The sequence below is a fragment of the Callithrix jacchus genome, chromosome 2 (genome assembly GCF_049354715.1).
Source record: "Callithrix jacchus isolate 240 chromosome 2, calJac240_pri, whole genome shotgun sequence".
NCBI classification, from domain to species: Eukaryota; Metazoa; Chordata; class Mammalia; order Primates; family Cebidae; genus Callithrix; species Callithrix jacchus.
This window is the reverse complement of record NC_133503.1, coordinates 170,561,433-170,575,402: the sequence shown is the minus strand read 5'-3', so window position 1 is coordinate 170,575,402 and position 13,970 is coordinate 170,561,433. Positions and strand designations below refer to the sequence as shown.

The 13,970-nt window shown below is 37.8% G+C and overlaps 1 protein-coding gene across 4 annotated transcripts in view; it reads right to left on the bottom strand.

Annotated features, from left to right (window-relative positions):
• Nucleotides 1-55: 55 nt before the first annotated feature.
• PRLR (prolactin receptor) overlaps nucleotides 56-13,970 on the bottom strand; it is a 170,729-nt gene continuing 156,814 nt past the window's right edge. For 3 of the 4 annotated variants that reach the window (XM_008992156.5, XM_054246610.2, XM_017964592.4), the window contains exons 8-10: nucleotides 12,733-12,832; nucleotides 12,170-12,239; nucleotides 56-10,370 (exon numbers count right to left, since the gene is read on the bottom strand). In XM_008992156.5, coding sequence (XP_008990404.1) covers nucleotides 9,357-10,370; nucleotides 12,170-12,239; nucleotides 12,733-12,832 — 1,184 coding nt within the window. In that variant the 3' untranslated portion in view covers nucleotides 56-9,356. 4 annotated transcript variants of the gene reach the window in all.

The window sequence follows — 13,970 nt, the reverse complement described above, 5'->3', positions numbered from 1 at the left end:
CATTTTTCATGTAATGCATGTTTCACATATATATATATATAAAGACCCTCAAAAATCATTGCTCAGGTAATAATTTATTAAGTCAATTTAAGCTAAACAGTGCTACCATTGAAAAGCATTTTCTCTGAAAAGGGACTGAAAAATGCATCATAAAGTTACATAGTTCAGCAACAATATCAGTATTGATTATGTAAAGTAAAACTACTGGCAAATGTCATTTAAGCTTACCCTGTAATTTTTAATAACGTTATAAGGAGCAAATGTGTCACCTTAAAAATGTACCAGAGGCATTTACAAATTCTTTCAAACTCATTTATAAATACAGTAATAAAAATTCCTGAGCTCCCTTTTCTTACACCAGTGTTCACCGATCAACATCCACGCGGTGTTTTATTTGACTGATGTCCTCTTTCCTTTTCTCAAGAAAATATTTTATCACATTCATAAAAGTATCTGTGCTTCAAGTCAGTTTGTAAGTATCTGTTTTAATGTGAACCTGATCATAACAAGGGGAAAATGCTTAACGTTAGCAGGGGCAGCAGGAATTGAGCGGTGGTGTGGGGGACGGTGGAGGGGTGTAAATAAAAGCATTCCAGTTTAGGTGTTGGAACCTCCAAAGTAGAATACATCTGACAATATAAAAAAAACAGGCTCAGTTTCATCTGGATGGTTTCAAGGGACTTTCAAAGGTAAAGCCAGCAGGAATTGATCTGCATATTCTGGTCAGGAAGGTCCCTCTTGGGGACTTTTCAATAATCCTATATATTATCCTTCTCCCTAGTCCTCCCACTGCTCCCTTACCCCAAGATTTGCAAGTTTCTATGGAAATGGAAGTTGCATCTTCCAGGCCCCCAAAACTGGGGAGATTTAGAATGAATAAAACTTGATTAGTAAGTTGTAGGAAATCTGACAAGGTTAAGGTTTCAGATGAGATTCTGGCAAAATGTGGCAATATTTAATTTCTGTTTTCTGTTGGGAAAGTACATTCAATACTTTTGAAAAATTAGCTACATATCACTCCTCCAGCTCATCATTAATTGTATGCATCTTGTGTCTAGTGACTAAGATTTCAAATTTTGTACCTTAAAAATATAAGAGGGCCCAAGAATTAAAGGCAGATGGCTTCAACATAAGCACAGGAAAGCTAGCATTTCTTTGACTGAAGCCAAGTTTTTTAGAGCATGATACTCAAGTAAGAAAGAAATTTCTTATTCTTCTGTAAGCATGGCATTAGAGAATTAAGAGGAAGCAGAGAAGGACTTGTAAAGCAAAACCACACACCATTTCACAATTCTGCAGTACAAACATGAAGAGTAAGTGAAATTTTCTAGGTCTAGATCCATTAAAAGTAAAGGATTATCCATTTACTCTTCATCTGAAGAATTTTGTCAGAAAAGGTGTTAATAATACTGATAAATAATAACTGTTCAAAAGGATTTCCTGCTTTAAAAAATGGTTTGGCTCTTTCTTTATTTCACAATATTTAAATAAGCTTCTCTGATTAAACTTCCTTGTATCTGGTTCCATCTCCCCTCATTTTTCTCAGACTCCCATGTTACAGGGATGAGGTAAACGAGGGAAATGCTGTCTTGCAATCATATGGAAGGGTGGACATAAAGAGGAAGAATTTTTTTGTCCAACTTACATAAACAATGTCCTGATTATAGATCTTTTAGCAGCAAGAAATGTCCAAAAAATTGCTTCAGCCATGCTTACATTATTGTGCTCATCTCCATTTCAAACAAAAAAATAGAGCAAGCGTAGGTAAGGGAATTAAACATTTATTGAGCCAGGCACTGAGCTGGGTATTTTCAATAATGACGTCAATAGGAATATAATGAACATATTGTATTGGGTTGTCTAAGATTTTTGTGTGGCAAGCACTGTTTTTGGCATGCAGTAAAAACGAAGATGTTTCGACAATAGCAGCTAGCGTTATCTCCCATCCTAATGACAAAGATTTAACGACTCATATTGTTCCCTCAAGATAGAAGGAAACAAATGAATAAAACCATGGAAAACAGAAAGCACAATACGCCATAAGCAAAGATTTACAGAATGAAAAACGCAAAATAGCAAATCAGATGACTATGGTCTTCTATAATTAAGTCTAAAAAATAGACATTACAATAATTACATATATAAATGAGTTTTTAAAATCAAAACAAGATTATTCCTGGTAAATGGCTGACTTTTCCCATATCATACTATGTTTGATGGCTAAAACAAAATAAGGAAAAGAGTTATTTCTAGGGGGTTACAAAAGTCAATTTGTAAGAGTTATCATTATCATGGCTTTGGACAACTATAAGGTGACATAGGAAAAAATCTGCAGTCTACTGTTTTGTGGGTTTTTCATCCGATGACTTACTACACATTCTTTCTGAACCTCTTGCAGCCAGTTTTTATAAAGTGTAAAAATGTAAGAATGGTTATTCAGAAACTTGAGTAACCCTGCAACGTGGTGAATTGGAAGGTGTAAAACAAAACAAAACAAAAACAACCCCAGCAATTTAATTATAACAGTGACTTCTAATTTCTCACTTAGTGTTGGGGAATTTTGCTTGGCATTTTCTAGGGAAAGAGGAAAAGCAGAGGTAGTGGTAGCTTTGAAAATATGGAACCTTAGGCTATTACATATAGCTTCACTTCAATATGGCTTACAGAAGACACAGTCACCCAACAGGCTGGTTCTAGATTGCTTTGGTTTCCGATGAGATGCTTCAGTTGTTTACAATGAATGATGAAGCACAAAAGCAAGCCTCATTATGCAAAGAACACTCATGAGGCATCAGCAGTCACATGAAACAAAGCCAAGAGGCTGACTTTTAAACAACTGTTGGATTGAACTTTAAACGTGTAACACCCCAGAGCAGCTGTACAATGAATGACATAGAATCCTGCTTCTAGACAAAGATTGAGAAAAAAATTAGTACATTCATGGTTTCAACAGAAATATATTACATATTTTTTTCAGTTTTGTTTTACAGTCATAGACACAATCATATTGAAATTACATACAAATAGATTGTAAGTTATTAAGTAATGATTTTCATTTGTATTACATGATGAGTTTCACAATATGAGGATTACATATTTCAATGTGGTGTATGCTATTTTCGAACCACATAAAGCAATATAGTACAAAATAATGTAACAGTTACTGTAAAGTCAGAAATGCCACTTGGCAAATATATCAAACATGCTACTGAAAAACAATCAAAGCATGAGACGTGACACCTTTCGTTTCTAAACTATAAGCAGCTTTGAAGGAAGGACATTAGGACACAAAGGGGAGGTAGTTACTTTAAAAATTCAAAATTGTCTTTTCAAGAATTCTATAAAACAAATTGTTTCTCAGAGGTATCTTTGCCATATAGTTTTTCAGATAACATGATAAAAAGATGTTTCCCCCAGGATTTGAAAAATGTGCACAAAAAAACTTTAGACTACAACACTTTGAGTTTTATCCAAGTGAAGCATAATTTGACCATAACTATTAAAGTTTGTTTTTTATTTTCCTACTTCAGTTGCTGAAGTTTTTTTCTTTTTAACAAGCAGCAAGTAGAATGTTAATTAATTAAGATTATCTGTGGTCTATTTATTGGCCACATCTTATAAACAGGATAGGTTTTTCCTATTTTGAGACTTTGCATGTCTCAATACTTTCTAAATTGAAATCAGAGCATTAAATCAAAGGAATTGGTGTGGACGAAACAGCTGCCAGCATTATAGTGTTGTGAATTATGTACCTCTCTTAGACATAAACTCAAAACACTGTACAGATTTAGATTTACCATGTCCAATAAAAATTGGATTTAGTGGGTTAGACTCAGCTTTTCATGGAATCCTGAGATGCCCAAATCTCTGGAAACTTCCTATCTCCTATTTTACTGTTCTTTTCCTTTTATTGAAATGGGTGTCATGAGGATCCCAGACCAAAAGTCACCATCCTGAAAAATAAGTCTGGGGCGAGAACTCCTGTTTTATTTTTGGATGATATATTTGCTAATCATAGAATAAGTTCAGATCATGATTATAAACAGGATTTCTCTGAAGCAATCACTCTGTATTTTTAAAGTTTCTCCTTAAGACCTCTAGTATCTAGTCATCAACATAGCTTGGATTTATTTATTTATTGAGACCAGGTCTTGCTCTTCAAGGCTGAAGTGCAGTGACACAATCACGGTTCACTGCAGCCTCGACCTCCTGGGCTCAAGCAATCCTCTGGCCTCAGCTTCCCAACTGGCTAGGACTACAGTTAGGTGTCACCATGGCTGGAATTTTTAAAATTTTTGTAAAGAACTGGGTCTTACTATGTTGCCCAGGCTGGGCATGGATTTATAAACGACCTTTGAATTAACTAAATAATTAATAAACATGGGCTTAGTCTCTAAGCATGCAAATCTCTAAATGGGGTATACTTATGATCCTCAACTTGGGCTTGGATATCTGTGGAACTGATTTAAACTCTGACTCAGTCTTTTGTAGTGCCAAAGTCATTGCTTATGAATAATTTCATTTCTTGTGGAATCTATGTTTGCTACTCTTAGGAAAAACAGTAGGCTCTGGAAAAGGAGAAAAAACCCTACAAATACGTAAAGCTAGGAAGAAAAAGGAAAAGCAAAGATGTTATATCAATCTGACTTGGAGGAACAGATCTCTGGTTTTCTCTTAAATATTGTTACACATCTCACGTGTTCATGGCTTCAGGCCAAGGGCATGTCAGCAAGGCTTTCTTCCACTGCACCTAGGACTTTGACCTGAAACCCTGGATTTTTATCTAGATAATGAGAATCAAAGACAGAACTGACAGAGGTCTTAGAAACCTTTTAGGCCAACCCACCTATTTAACAAGTAAGGAACCTGATGGCCAGAGTTTAAAAGACTCATCCAGAGACATACAGCCTGCTTAGTGGTGGTGATGTGATTTAGTCTTGGACATTGAGTGCTCAGTCACTGTCTTAGTGACAGCATTATTGTGCTTGAGTCAAAAAAGTAGAAAAGGAAATTTGTTCACTCAAGTACACATGAGACTTTCGTCAATGGCACATCTATGTTAGCAACACTAGGGATGGTAATTCAAAGTCATTTATATTTTTCTGTCTGTGTGCAAAGTTCCAATGTGCATGCATTGTTCTCTTCAGGTTTAGGCATGTGAGCCAACGACATTCAAAAATGTATCAGTATGTTTTAGTATGAAGAGTCTTAAATCACAGGGTGGCAGGTTTATCCCCAAATCACAGTCAGACTCAATTTCTTATCAGGCAAAGTAAGTCACACATTCACAACAGCTGTGTGTTGATTCAATTAAAAAAACATAAACATTCACTGAACATTTGCTGGTTGGCCCTTAGACCATTTTGGTGTGCCCTTTCTGGCTTCTCCTCATCTCTCCATTCATTCATGTATCTGTATATCTATATCTCTCTCTCTATATCCCTATAAGGCAAATGCTACTTTCTAACCAACACATTTTTCCTTGCAAAATGAAAACTTAAAAAAAGAAAAAACTAGAGGAAGGCACTTTGTAAAATGTGCACAAATCTGTTTCTTTCTTGTCTACTCTAAGGAGATAGGGAAGTTGCTAAAGGCAGGGCCAAGTCTTTCTGCAAATGACGGGCAGTGTGGACACTTCAGGAAAGAGAAAGTCAGAGCTTCCCCAGAGCCAAACTGCTCCTTGGAATGCAGGGGTCTCTGGTTGCTCAATAACTCACAGGCTTTACACATTCAGCTGGCTCGTCACAAGACAAAAAGCAAAACTGTCCAGATCTTGTACAGACAGTAAATAATTGACTCCTTCGGACCAAGCCAGTTAAAGTGAGTCTTTTGCACTTAAGTGACTACCAGGGTTGGTTTTAGGCACTTAGGAAAATGTAGAGTCTGTTAAACAGCTAATAAATGTAGGGTCTGCTAATATCTGGCATGGCTGATACTAACTTGTGCTTATACATATCTGTTAGAATGAATTGGAACATTTTGCTATTTGGGTTGTAGGCTACACAAATCACCCACTGACTAGATTCAGTTTCCATGCGCCTTAAAACTTGAATATTTTTAAAACAAAAAAAAATAGGTTTTTGTTTATAAAAATGAAACTTTTTGTAACTCAGAGTGTAAGGATCCTTAAGCCAACTGTACAGTGGTTGTTAATCTAGGATGATGAGAGAAAAATAATTAATAGCTAGATATAAGAAAAGGGATTTGGGGCTGTTGGATTCAACAAGGAATGAGCATGGCTTGATTCAGTAAAAGATCAATTTTCTAAAGCTTCGTGCCTCATTCAATATGTCTCTTTTCAATCTCATGCCTCTTTAAAATGTCTCTTCTTTCTACACATATATTTGCATATAATATTTGAATATGATTCTGCACACATATCACTTATAAAATGCAGTGCCATATATTAAGACCAAGTGGAAGTGATTATTTAGAAAGCAAAGTATAAAGAGCACATCACTGAAGATTACTTTGTATTTCTGTGATGAAGAGCAATTTGTTGTTAGCTTAATTAAGTTAGAAGACATTGGTTGGAATTATCTTTGCAGAAAAACATTCAGTGAGTCATGGAATCAAGGAGTCAGTTTCAAAGGACCTTAGAGATTATTTGGTCCAACATCTTCAGAGGAAACTGAGGCTTAGAGAGTGGAATTAATCTCTCCAAGACTAAGCAGTTAGGACCAGAATCTAGGTCTCTTGACCGTCCCCTGTCCCATGTGTATCCTTCTGTGTGAACAGCTGTCTCCTTGATAGACCACTGAAAACCTTAATTTATAGAGCTTGCTAATTATCACAGAATTAAAGTTTTGACTTAATGAGCAGCTAATTGGTATTTTTTTAGGGATTTAGCTGTAACATTTGTTCATATGTATTATACAAAATTATATGTCAAAAGCAGATTACTTTTATGTTTAGGTTTTCAAACTATAAGAGTGACTGATGTATATCTTCTCTATTCTTAGAGAAGAATATAGTATGTTAGGAAAGATTTAGTCTTCATTGGCTTTGAGGATGACTGACTTTGGTCAGTGCTTCTCAAGGTAGAATATATTCCTTGGTCTTTCAGAACTTCTGTGTACTTTTGCAGGTCATTCTTTCATGTGAATTCACAGAAGATTCAGCATAATGTGAATCTTAAACTATCGATATGTTTCTCTTTTTTTGCCTTCTTATATGCAGTGTTGTTCACTGCAAGTCAAACAGACTTGATCTGTCCTTTCCAAAAGAGGATTGTTTCTATGCGCTAAAACGACCTTTAGTGGAAATGGTTATCTAGAACAGTGATTCTCAAACTTCAGTGTGCACTTGAATCATTTGGGGATATTAGTAAAATGCAGATTCTTATTCCTTAGGTTAGAGGTAGGGCCTAAGATTCTACAAATGGAATTTTCAAACACTGACCAGGTGATGCCTATGCAGTTGGTTCTCAGACAGTGTAAGTACTGAGGATCTAGGGGACTGAATGAGCTTGGACAACTTTCCCACATGCTTCCCTCACTCACGTGATATTGTTATATATTAGGAAAATAGAGCTTCATGTCTATTGCTTTTGCCATTCCCAAAACACTGGCAATGTGTTCACTTTCTAACAGGAGAGGGACCTCTGAGTCCAATTGCTATCAATCTGGGCTAGCTGGGGTGGAATATTTAAATCCCAGAGGTGAGATCAAGTTCTCTATGTCCAGCTAGTAAATGGACATATAGAATAGATTTGCCATCAAGTGAAGGGAAAAATAGAGGGAGGGTGTCAGATGAGTCACGGATGTGCCCTTTAAAATGAAGATCCAAGCTTTGACTTCTTTCAGGAAGCCTGGCATTGGAACTGACTGGGAGATTCTCACTACCATAGTCTGACCGTTGGAGCTATTCCCATTGCTCTACAAATACCTAGTTTCCTAGAACTTTTATTTGGACACTTCTGATATGAGCTCTGTTTCTGCGTCTGCCAAGATTTTGCAGATGAATTTACTTCAGAAAGACACTAACTCTTGGCTTTGCTTAAAAATATTTTTTTGCTGTCCAAGATTTCTCACAAAAACAAAACCTCTCTCTTTCAAACAGCTGTTAGAAACCATCACTCTCCCTTTTTATGGTAGCTTTAGGAAGATTCACCCATTGATGAGCAGGAGTCCCAGAGGAGCCTTAAACTCAAAGGAGAAATAATTTCTGGTCTGTGAAGAATTCTAAATCCCCAGGTGGTTGTTGTTGGTAGTTGTTGCTTAAAGTGTCCTGGAGATTAAAAGAATTGGGTACACTATACTATATTGTGTTGAAAACTGAATTTTGTCATTCATTTTATATTTCACAGTGGGCTTTGGGTTGGTATGGCATTTTACTCTACAAACAGGAACTGCATATACTACTATGTACTGTAAATACTCATTATAACCTTGGAGCAGAAAAATACTGTACCCACTGAATACATAAACAGCTGTACTGGGAAAATAGAAAATAGTCTTTTATTTTACCTAAGTGATAGAAAAATAGTCTTCAAAAATACATTGTTAAACTTATGGGTTTATATTAAAGTAGAATTTGTATGTACAGTAAGGCAGTAATTACATTAACATCCTGCTGTGGTTTTCTTTTAGTCTTTGGGGATTTTTTTTCACTAAGAAAAGACTAGGGTGTATAATAAATTATCTGTCATGCTGAAATGAAGCAGGAAAACATCCTGAAAGGATTCACATGAAATTCATTTGCCCCTTGTGTAAGAAAATTTTAATTTCCAAACCATATTATAAAGAGGCTTTAGAATAAAATAGAATTCAGGGGAAGAAAATCCATGCCTAACATATTTAAACTATTTTAAGAAAAAATTGGAGGCATTGTTTCTGACTTGGATTTCAGTAAGGTATCGGAACTGATTCAACAATTTGTTCTGGAATGCATTCTCTCTTTAAATGGTTATATTTGGGTAATCCTAATAAAATGGAAGAGGAGTGTAAAGGTTATGTTTTTTCAAAAGCAATTTTCAAGGCATTTTGCACCTATTCATCAACTTTCTATGGTAAACAATTTTGACAATTTCATTTCCATCTGTCCCATGCCAAATCATGAAAGCCTTTTCCATTGGCATTGTCCCTCAAGAATACTAAGCAGTGTGCTTTTATTTCATCAAACACAATTTTATAACTAATAGCAAAAAGAAAATCTACAAATCACAGTTAGGAAACAGAATGATTTGTTCTAGAATCAGCTGTTGCAGAAAGAGGCAAGGGTTAGAAAATGGAGCATGAAAGGAGCTGGGAGTTTTAGTAGTGTCAGTCTGATTACATTCTTGAGCATTTCATGTACTCTGTAGTGTTACCTGAAGAAAAATCACATTTTAACCAATCATTCCATTAGTCAAGCTATCAATGAAAGGAGTGTGTAAAACATGCGGGATCCAGGTATTCCAAACCACCCAGCTGGAGCCTGCAGTTGCTTGGTGTTGCAGGGAAGTCGGCCAGGCCTTTCTCAGCTTGATTCTGTTCAAGTGATGGTGGGGCCTCTTTGGCTGATTCTTCAGAGCAGGCCACGTTTTTAGTGTGCAGATCCGGCACCAACACCAGGATGTTGTTATCCATGACCCTGGACACCTTGGCATACTCCTTACTGTTCTCAGGATCCCTGGGCTTCTCAGGCTGGTTGCTGTTATTTCCCTGTTTCGGTAGCAATGATAGTGCGCCATCTTTGTTGACCTTGTGAATCTCCACATAATCCACAGGTTTAGTGGAGCCAAAGGGGGTTTTCTCCTGGGGCAGCAGCCAGTGCGTGTCTTTGTCAGTCTTAGAATGGAAGCTTTCTACCTCCCTCTGCTGGGCTGCCTTTCCCTCCTCTCTAGGCTTACTGATTTGAGAGGACTTTAAAGCATCTTTGCCTGCTTTGTCCAACAGAGTGGCTGGTGCACCTGTGGGGCGCACAGCCAGCTCACACACATCACCAATGTTGTGGTAAGAGGATCTGGGGTTGTGCTGGCTGGGCTGTGGTAAGGGCCATGTTGAACATTTGGATCCACCAGCATGAAAGCAGGGGGTTTTGCCTTCCATGCTTCTGCACTGTGGGTCCCAGGTGTGGGTTGTTTCAGGATTCTCTGGCTTCTCAATGACTTCAGGAGCACAGAATGTGGAGGGACTGGCCTGGGGTTCCTCGCACTTTTCAGACAAAAGGGAGGGGCTGTCACAGCTCCCCCGGCCCGAGTCAGTGTCAGGATCCAGGTATGTGGGTTTCATACCTTGACTTGGGTGTTCTTTCGAATGGACTGACATTAGATGCTGGTCCTCACTGTCATCTACTTCTAAATACTCCACCAGCAAGTCCTCATAGTCAGAAGTGGGAGGAAAGTCTTGGCATCCCAGGGCGCTCAGTAGTTCTTCAGACTTGCCCTTCTATGAAAACACAGGCACAGGAAGAGTTAGCTGTTAGCTTCAGAACATTTCAAATCAGCATCCCTGTTAAGTTGTATCTGTTCATTGCCATGAGCAGGTGGGAAGATCTCAAGCTTCAGACATTTGTGTGCCAGGCCACCTAGAATCACCTTCTGGATATTATTCAGCAGATATTTTTCTTTAAGTCAACTCAGGATATTTAGCTTAGTCTCTCTCCAAGCAATACTAATCATGAGTTTAGCGGGCAAGTAGTATATACACATAATAATAAACAGATAACTATAAAATAAAGGTTTGTGAAACTTCTAAACCCAGTGCTCACACGTGCATCTGACACTGTGGCCCACTGGCAGAGGTGTGCTTTCTGGCCTCCTAACTTCCTCTATGATTTTCTACTATTTGGCAATAGTAAGTGGATTCTTGTCTTTTCCTTCTGTGGTTCCCCCTCCTTCTCTCCTTCTTATTTCCCCTTCCCTTCTCCTTTTCCTAAACCACTGTTTTCTTCTACTCTTCTTCCTCTCCTCCTTCTATTCTCCCCCTTTATCTCTCTATTCTATATTTTCTCCCATCTCTTCCTATTCTTCTTTCTCCTTCTATCCTTCTTCTCCCTCTCCTGTTTCCTCCCACCTCCTCCTTTCACTCACCCCTCTTTTTTCTTACCATCTGGCTTGGGTCAGGTACTGACCTAGGTCTTGGCTTTATTACTTATTGTAGGGTATATGACTTTGGACAAGCTGTTCTCTGAACCTCAGCTTCTCCATTTTTAAGGTAGAAAGTAATATTAATACTACCCATCTGGGAGGGATCTTTTGAAGATTAGAGGTAATATTATTAAGAATACTAATATATATATTTTGAGACAAAAGTCACTATTTTATCATTGAGCCTCTGTGGCTAGCACGTTAAACTGTGGGCTGGACAGCAGCTAATTTAGTTTGTTGAGACATTCATGCTGGTTCTATCAGATCAATGCTACTCTGGATAGTGGAGGAAGATCACTGGATCAGGAACCCGGATGCCTGGGCTCTACTCCCTGCTCTGATATTTGCAACCAAAGTGAACACAGACAAGCCATATTATCTGGGGCTCACTTCAATGTTTACACTGTCAGACCCAGAGCAGCCGGGTCAAGTGGTATTTGCTTTAATGTACAGCTAGTTGCTTTTATATACATCATTGTTAAGCTTAAAAGCCAAACTGAAACTATATATTTCAACCTGGAGAAAAATTTTAAAATGTTCTAACCGCTCTTTTCATTCAAAACACTCACCATTTAATTCCCTCTTTCATCAGCCTAAATGGGTCCTGGCAAACAGATGGCCCCACTGTATTGATCTGATCTCAACTGAGGGCCCAAAGTGAGAGATAATGGCAATAGGACATTCTGTTACTATGGCTTTACATAAAGAACATTCAAGTAGAAGCTTTTATCAATGTATGATCGGTGGGAGGGGGTGGTCCTTGGTTTGCATTAATCAAAATATTCACCCTCTTTCTGAATTGATTATTTATACAACATGTTTATCTCTATGCTTATGAGTCAACCTGATAAATGAAGCAAGCAAGCAATTCCATGTTTTCTTGACGTTCTCTCCTTGCCCTCTGACATTTACTGTGTGAAAGTAAGTACCCTCATCCTTCACACACCTTTCTGTTAACACACATGCTGACCAGGAGAGACAGCCTGAAAAGGCTGGCTGAAACCACCAGGCTGAACTGATGGGGACCGTGTGTGTGTGTGTAGAGTTAGTTATTGCAAAGCAGTGAGTCACACTGGAGTTTTTGCCTCTCGTCCTTACCTCCAACAGATGAGCATCAAATCCTTTTATTTTTGGCCCAGGAACTGGTGGAAAGATGCAGGTCGCCATGCTATAAAATAATTCATGAGATTGGCTAAATGACTCATTTCTGACTGTAATTTTTAAAAGATTAGTATAATAGCTGCTATATGCACTGTGGTAGAGATAGGACTTAGAGTCTGACAGCTACATAAAATGATCAATGATGAAAATAAAATTACAGACTCCTATATTAAAATTAGCTCTAGCTAATTAAGGAGGCTGATTTTGAAGTTAGTGGATTATTTGGACTATTTACTACTTTTGGTTTTAGCTACTCTTGCCAGATTTTTACTGTTTTACAACTGTCAATCTCTGTTTCATAGAAAGAACATCAGCCTGAAATATTTTTTCTACTTTTTCTAGCACTGATAAAAGATTTTTTTATGGGCAAAAGCATTACATCTGACGGCTAAAATGAGGTGCTTGGATTGTCTATGGGTTCTATCATCTTTGTATTATTCTTTTTGCCATTATCCCTGACTATCATGACGCAGAGAAGCAGCTCAGAGACAGTGAAGTACCTATAGCCCTTCAAGGCCACTGCCCAGACAATAATCAAACAGATGACAGCAGAAAGGACAGCCACAGAGATCCACATGGTTGTATCTTTCATGGTGAACTCTAAAAAACAAACAGTCAGAAAGATTTGATCACATAAAGCATCATTAAAAACAAACAAACCTAATGAATGAAACTCTTAAACCCAAGAGTGTTTTCCTCCATCTACATATTTTTTGATTTGAACAGCAATCCAAAGTAGCATCAATGACAGGGCTATTTTCTTTCCAATATTATTAATATATTAATATGTTGCATATATTTTATAGTACTCTATAAATTTGAAAATCCCTTCACATATTCATTTATTTGATCCTTAAAGAGGAAATCCAAGGTTACATGGTCATTTGTAGTAATAATAATAAAAGCTAACATTAATTAAGTTCTTACTAAAAGCCATCAATGGTGTTAAGCTCTTTGCCTACATTGCTTTGTTACAAAAGATAAGAAAACTGAGAAATTAAGAGTGAGTTACCAATGGCCATATTACTATAGTGTTGCAGGCTGGGATTTGAATTCAGGCGTTCTGCCTCTAGATCCTGTGCTTTTTTAAGTAAGAGGCAGGACTGGACTAGAAGCATGCCTGATTTGTAGTTCAGTGCCCTTTCCAGTATGCCAAGCCAATGAAAGCCTGATACTTTGGTCAGGCAAGTTGTTAGAAGAGCTAGACTTTGTCATGTGGTTCTGGGAAAGACCCTTAACTTTGCTGAGGTTTGGTTTCTTCACTTTTCTTTTCTTTTCTTTTTTAGGCTGTCTTGCTCTGTCACCCAGGTTGGAGTGCAGTGGCACGATCTCAGCTTACTGCAACCTCCACCTCCCTGGTTCAAGCAATTTCCCTGCCTCCACCTCCCAAGTAGCTGGGATCACAGGTGCACACCACCATGTCTGGCTAATTTTTTCTGCATTTTTAGTACAGATGGGGTTTCACTATGTTGGCCCGACTAGTCTTGAACTCCTGCCCTCTACCTGTCTTGGCCTTCCAAAGTGCTGGGATTATAGGCATGAGCCACCATGCTTGGCCTCTTCACTTTTAATTCTTAACAATAATCATATTCTCTGAATACCTGGGAGGGTTGGGAGGACCAAACAAGGTACAGCCTTTGTAAGCTGTAAGGCATTTTAAAAATGCAAGATGGATTGTTCCCTTATAGAACACAAGTTACTGAATTAAGATGCTTTGCTGGAGCGGTTTGTCTTATAT